General features: G+C 47.7%; 1 protein-coding gene across 1 annotated transcript in view; it reads left to right on the top strand.

Moving 5' to 3' along the window:
• The window catches only part of LOC142786450 (uncharacterized), a 35,652-nt gene extending 31,710 nt beyond the window's left edge, over positions 1 to 3,942 (top strand). Inside the window, exon 12 of the mRNA XM_075884145.1 lies at positions 177 to 3,942. Coding sequence (XP_075740260.1) covers positions 177 to 2,294 — 2,118 coding nt within the window. The 3' untranslated portion in view covers positions 2,295 to 3,942. The remainder of the gene's footprint in view (positions 1 to 176) is intronic.
• The last annotated feature ends 3,456 nt before the right edge of the window (positions 3,943 to 7,398 follow it).

Below are 7,398 nucleotides of genomic sequence, written 5' to 3' on the forward strand. Positions count from 1 at the left end.
GGCCCCTTCAAGATACGTATACACAACTGTAGGCGTTAACTTTGCTTTCATGTGGTTCTTGTAATAACTCGTACTCCTTGCTAGCTGTTTTTGTTTGCGAAGTTCATTCTTTTGGCTGGGACACAGCTGGAGTTTGTAGTGGTTTGGGCTTTAATAGATTTTCCTCCCACTTACAGGATGCCGTGGACTCTTGGACGATGCACTACAAGGACGAGTGCCTCATAGAGGACTCTTCTTCCGACGAAAGCATGAGTCAAGAGGAGTACAATGACAATGCCGACGATCATGAAGAGGGAGTGGAAATGGAGGAAGAGTGCAAGGACAGCAGCGGTTGGCGGGTGCTACGAAAGCGCAAGATTGCCCTGGCACTGCCAAATGGGCTCAGCAACTCTGACGAAGAATCGGCTGCAAGCGAGCCATCTAGCCAGCCTGTCGCCCATCCTCCTAGCCAACCTAGCAGAGTGACGAGCTGCCAGGTCTCCACTCAGACTGTTAGTCCCATTCCGACTCTGGCGCGATCCATACCTGCTGTGTCTAAAGAATCAGTTGCAAAAGTATCCATACCCCACATACTGGCCAGAAATTCGACATCTGCAACATTGACCACCGTGACGCCTAGCTCCACGACGTGGATCAGGCCGTTCACAAGGGTGCAGCTCGATCATCCGAAACGATCGACGGAGTACCACAAAAGGCAGGCCGACCAGGCAAAACGACCGACGAAGGTGCGCTCGCTGCTCGAGGCGGGCTACACGACTTTCACGGAGCCCAGCCGTCCATCCACGCCTCAGTCAACCCAGGCTGCTCCTGTTACGGTGCTTCCAGTTGTGCAAGAGAAAGTTGTAATGCAGAACATTTGTAATGCGGAGCCAGCCACAATGCAGAACATTTGTAATGCAGAGCCAGTTGTAATGCAGAACATTCATACTGCAGAGCCAGCTGTAATGCAAAACATTAGTAATGCAGAGCCAACTGTAATGCAGAATATTTGTAATGCGGATCCAGTTGTAATGCAGAACATTCGAAATGTGGAGCCAGCTGTAATGCAAAACATTAGTAATGCAGAGCCAACTGTAATGCAGAACATATGTAATGTGGAGCCAGTTGTAATGCAGAAAGAGGAGATGCCAAGCATTCCCGTGGTTCAGGAAAGTGTGCCGGAAACTCTGGTGCCGGAAACCCAGAGTTTCCCTCTGGCCTCTGACATGATCATGGAGGACATCTGCAAGCAAGACCAAGAACAGCGCTCCTCACAGAAGTCTGTTCTGGTGCCGGCGGTGGACAATAGCGGGCAGGAGATCTTGTTACATGTAGAGTACACAACTCTTGATGAAGCCAGCCTCGGTAACAACCTCCAGTCGCTGCCGCTGCCAACAGTGCCACCTGTAGGGCCGAGCTATTCAACGACAATGCCAGCTCCAGATTTTACTGGTGCACTATCGGGCATGCAAAACATGTCTGCTTCCTCTACGGTAATACAAAACCTCCAGATGGCTCCACCAGTCGTGCAAAATGTTCCTGTGGTGCAGTCGCTCATGCAGACGCTGCCAGTGAGCACGTCCACCATGAACATCCCTGCCATGTCGTCCTTTGTGCAGACACTGGCATCGTCTGCCGAGGAGACGTCCCTGGTGCAGACAAGTCCCGTGACTGCATCCACCATGGAAATCCCAGTGGCAACATCGCTGATGCAGACTCTTCCTGTGTCGTCGCCTGTTGTGCAACCAAGTGTTACCTTGCCTGCATTACTGCAGAATCGCCGGCGTGAGGGAACAAACTCACGGAAACACGGGCTGCCATGGTGGAAACATTCAAATACACCTTCAACGACGAAGGTCAAAGAGATTCCGCCACTAGCACCCATCGCGGCACCGCGGAAAATCTTCAAGTCTCGCAACGCAGCTTCCACCTCAAACAATATGAGCTCCAGCATGGACGGCACGGTGGGCATGGCGTCGAGTGGCGTGCACACTTCGAGGAGCGACACATTCTTATCGTCCCAGCAGCATCAGCAACTCATTGGCTCTAATGGGTCGCAGCAACTCGTGTTTGTCGTTCCACAGAGCCCGCCGAAGCAGCAGCAGCAGGTCGTTCTGCAGCAACCTGAGGTGCCGGTCGTGTCGCAAGACATGATTGGCCAGCTTATCCCCATGGCGCAAGCGCCTGCGGACGATTCGCAGCATGCTGCTGCTTCGTTGTTGTTGCAGGCCACAGTGCAAAACACTATGCAGACGCCCATTCTCCTCCTGACTAGCGACGGGCGTCTGCTTCAGGTGGTGCCGCAGCCCAGCTGACCGGGCTTGGTCACTTCAGCGTGTGGCTCCTCTTGGCTGCCACCCGGCTACTTCCCCGGCCACCTGGGATAAGTGTGTGTTGTATATAGCTGTGTGCCTCGCCAACAGTGCCTCTTGTCGTAGTGCATAGACCTGCCGAGTGACTCACTCTCGCCATCGCCACTGTTTGAAGCTGTTTTTGAGCCTTGACTCTTTGAAACGTCCAGACAGCCAACACGATAGTGCATTACAAGTGCCCTTGTTAAAAGAAGTGTGGCAGTACTGTTTAGAGCATTCTAACACCACAGTATGTGGGTATTGGGCAGTCTCACGATAGGGGGTCTTACTTCTGATGGGCATCTGAACTAGGAGGCTGTAACTCCGTGGTCACATTGCACACTTGCGGTGGTTAGACCAGCACATCACAGTTAACGTGTGACAGGCACAAGAAGTCGCGTTTGCTGAGTACTGTGATGACTGAGCTTGAATCGCGAGATTTGCGCTATTTTACTTGTAGGTGAGTGTTGCATGAGGCGTACACAGCAGCACTGAACCGCCCAAGTTTGTGCTTTGCGATTGTTGGTTTTTATTGTAAACAAGAAGTAAGTATCATGGGTGGGGAATAGCGAGTTTGAAAAGCTGTTGTGGGGAAATATAGTTCCCTCAAATTCAGAAGAAAACCTTTGCGAATTGTTCTTGTAGGTCGTTCATAACTCTTTCGTGTTAGCAAGCATTTCTTCCTTGGCCCATTGCTGGAAAGAGCCATGCAAAGTTTTTAGTTAATGCGTGTATTCTAATCTCCTTATTGTCTGCCGCAACCAATATGATTACTAGCCGTAGTGTTGGTTCACAAAGCGGCATGATTGCTTTATTTTTCTTCCATACGGCCCTGTGCCAAGGTTGGGCTCAATGTGCCTCGATTACTTAAGCGACATCTCTCGAAATGATAGTTGCATTTGGTTCCTGAACAAAACACTGGGGAGCGGCATCATGTTGCTGACAAATCGGAAAAAAGGTGTGAAACTCTTCAGCTTAATTGGAAGGGGGATGCCCATGTTAATTGGTCGTGCCTGTTTGTCGGCGCTGATACGTACTGCAGTTTTCTTTAATGGAGAGATCTCGGCTGGTGGTATTTGTATGTGTACTACAGGGCTGCTTTTGAGCTAGTGCTTTACTAAAGCATAGCAAATGTGGCACTCAGGAAGCATTTCTTTTTTATCTAATTATAAATATGTTCCTTCAAATTAGTGGCTGGCAATCCAGTGTGTGTGAGTTTGAACAGAATTCCGAAAGAAACCGACGAGCTGTGTGTGCGTACTGAAGACTAGCAAAGCTATTCAAATGTGTGTTGGTGTGTGGCCAGCAACTTTTGTCAATTAAAAGAAATTGAAAGAAATAATTACTGTATGCAATATTGCAGCATTGCAGTGTGTTTTGAAGGATGACGTAACCTGTGAAGAGGCCAGACATGAACTGTATGTATCCTTTTTTCATATGACAGGACTACTAGTGTGCCTATTCTCTTTACCTACGGTTACCTGCTTCACAAACATGTTGAGTTCTAGACTTATTTAGCACTTTTCCACATGTCATATATTACACACTATATACATACAAAAGCTTCAAACTTAATAGCATGTAAATAAAAGGAGAAAAGCCGTGCACACAAGCCTGGAATCTGTGTTTTCTTTGAGAATAAAATACATTCATAAACATTAAAATGTTTTACAGCAAAAGCTGTTACGCGATCAGAACATGGGTCACGCGCAGTCTTCTAGTCTGTATGTCCGTGCGTCCATCTAGTGAAAATTTCAAGTATATCGCCATCTCGCATCCCCTGTGGCACATACCCGCTCCGCACATGTGTCTGTCAGTCTGCTAGTCTGTCTGTCTGTCTGTCCATGCATCCTTCTGTATATCCATCTAGTGAACACTCCAAGTACGGTCATCTCCGATCACAAACCCGCTCTAGAGCGAGTATGTGCCACCGGTGGCTACGTATGACAACAACGGAGGAAGGACAGACCTACACCCTAAGGAGCTTTGCCCCGAAAACTGGGTAAATAAACACCAATGACACAACGGAACTCCACCCCGGGTCCGCAGTGTGCCACCCCAGCATTCTACCACTTAGCCACGCCAGTGCTTGGAACTAGTTTCTAAACTGGCCTTAGGCAGTGTTACGAAGACGAGATGCCAACACGGTCCCGAAGGCGGCACTGCTCCGAACTCCGCCGCCAAGGTCACTAGCCATTTGGTAGCGTATGTTATTCAGCTCGTGACTGCTGCGCAGAGCTGATAGACGAGCGGACGAGATGACGGTGAGTTAAGGCAAGGTTTATGTACAGCATATAAATAGAGGCGTTACAATTCGGCTTTGGGGTCGACAGCTTAGGGACTCAAAAGAGCCGAGATGTCTTATCTCGCACGCATCCGTCGGCTTCTCTCTCTATTACGAAGCGCACCGCCGACGAGTTTACGAAGGGCGCCACAAAACTCGCCGCTGCCAAGGACACCGGGCGCGCTGACAGCGGAAGGGCTCGAACGGACGAGAGGCTTCTCTGACACATAGGTCTACTAGCAAGACGCGCAAGCAAGGCTTTTTTTATAGGCACCGGGTAGTTATTTTGAGTCACCAAACGTCCAACCAAAAGCGACGCTGGCCGTGATGTCAGAATGGGCACCCGCCGCTGCACGTGGTTGCACCCAAGGACGAGGGATGTTGCCACGCATTGCATAAGACTCGCAGAAATGGAAAGCGCCGATTGCTTCATCGGGCTCGTGTGCTGAGGGAGCTCGCTGTGCATTGCGTGACAGACCGGCGCCGCCGCTTGATGACGTCGTTGAGTTGATCGCGTCAGGCGGGCTCGAGCACTGGCCTTGACACAGATTGCCTTTGCAGAGGCATTGACGTTCAGTGTGGACTCCCAGGCGTAACAGCAGGCTTGATGTCTGGAAATTAATCGTTAATATGGATAATAAGGCGTTTTAGAACATTAAAGGAGCAGCCAGGCGTTGCACAATGCAAATTGCGTAATGAGTGGGTCATCCAATGCTCCAACCCATTGGATAACTTGTTCTTAATCACGTATTAACTGTGGTGCATACCCACTTCAGGCATAATTCTTCACCATTAGCCACTGCATAAAAAAAAAGTTGCACAAAATTCCCAACAAGTGTGTAGCAGACACCTGGCTTCTCCAAAGAAGGATGGCTAGCATAGTGAATGCTAGCTGACTGCACAAATATTATTTATGGTGTATTGGGTACCCAGCAGTGAACTTGTAGCAGTTACCCGAAAGGTGTTTGAAAGGGCTCTACAAGGCCGCTCTTCTAGCTTTCGCTAGAAGAGCGGCCTGGCATTTTTTTCCACACTTCTTGAGTTGTCAGATGTTTTTAACTTGCTTGTGGTACACTGTTGTGGTACAGTAATTACAGGCTTAGCTGCTGACCTAAATGTTTTTGGTTTGATTCCAGTTGCAGCAGTCGCACTTCGATCGAAGCCTAGGGGTCTGCTTACCGTGTGACGATGGTGCATGCTAAAGAACACCACATGGTCAAAATTCCTGTAGCCCTCCACTGCAGCATTTCTTATAATCTTACCGTCATCTTGCCTAGTGAAACCTTAGTAATGATTGTTGTGGCGTTTAACATGCTGAAACGCAGTAAAATGCGTGAAACACATTTGCCACATGCAGAAAAAATAAAATTTATCCCTAGTTCATTGAATTACACATTGCAAGTTTAGTGGCCGCTGTAAACCACCCCATATTGGAACACGAGACCAACGCCTTCTGAACTTCGCTGTTTGCTTAATTTATCTTTTCTCGGGTGTTTGGAGTCCATACCAGTTTCATCGCTGGTATGGGTATGTAAATATGTGCGTAAAAAAAGCAAGATTTCAGTGATGACATGCAAGGTATATGTACAGTGCTGCACACTTTTAAAGGCCATTCACACACCATTTACTGCTAAGCTGTATGTTGCCTACTTTCCTATGAAGGAATCGCTTCCACTTCTTATTTAAGTAGTGAACTGCACCGTACGCTACTCCCAGATCAGAATGCGAGGACTTGGGGCTGCGCAATGCACACACTTTTCTTTACATCATCGACATTTTGTGTCATGTCGGCACAGTTTTGACTCACATTTGCATCAGAGCCTACATTAGCATCCAGATTCACAGCCACATGACGTGGCTATCATGATCAGTTGCTCATAGCAGTCAAACAAAAAAAAATGTTGCGTTTGAATCCCCAAATAATGAACGCCATCCGTTGATCTTGAAGCTTCTGTACTTGTAAGATACTTGTGCTGCCTAATGATGAACACTATTGGGCAGGTCAGTAACAGAGGCATCGGCTCATCTCACACACCGTGGGAAATCTTGGGCAAATTTTAAAAAATGTGAGAATAAGTACAGACTTCAATGTTTAAAAGAAATGACATATCAGCATTCACAACGTTTCGTATCGGTTCCAGAGACAAGTAATTTCAGAGTAGCAATTGACAAGGCCACTGCGAAAACAAAAGGGTGACAGGCTTTCCTTTTGGTACACCATGAAGCAACTGCTGGGTCTTGAGTTTACATAATGAAAGGCATCTCGACTTGACGCAAAAAGTGTGCGAGGTGCACATAAAAGGTGCACATAAATCGTTATATTTATTCTAGGGATGTGCGGATTTTCAAAATTTCGATTATTTTTCAAGCAGTGTTTGCTATTCGATTTGATTCACACTGAAATTTATACGATTTGAACTATTGGGACTTCCCAAAGACGAAAGCATTCACGGCCAATTGAAAGCGACTCCTTCAGATCTTGAACTTGCTTCACCTCACTACATTCTCGTGTTTGCAGCCAAGCTGCCTTTTATGCTCTGCTGCAGTTGCAAATGCATCAACTAAAAAAAATGCTGGTTCTAACATGGAGATGATAGACGAGAGAGAGGTGGAAGCTCAATGAGTGCCATAAAATAGGATGCCAAAGATGTTTAGCATCCAAAACTTCAAATCGTCTTGTATAGGGATGTCCACAAGCCATATTTAGGACTCCTCACTTAAAGGGAGCACAACCTTGTACGCCACAATGATTTGGCAATGATTGGGCTCCACTTTCTCCGCTGA

The sequence above is a fragment of the Rhipicephalus microplus genome, unplaced genomic scaffold (genome assembly GCF_043290135.1).
Source record: "Rhipicephalus microplus isolate Deutch F79 unplaced genomic scaffold, USDA_Rmic scaffold_24, whole genome shotgun sequence".
Taxonomy (NCBI): domain Eukaryota; kingdom Metazoa; phylum Arthropoda; class Arachnida; order Ixodida; family Ixodidae; genus Rhipicephalus; species Rhipicephalus microplus.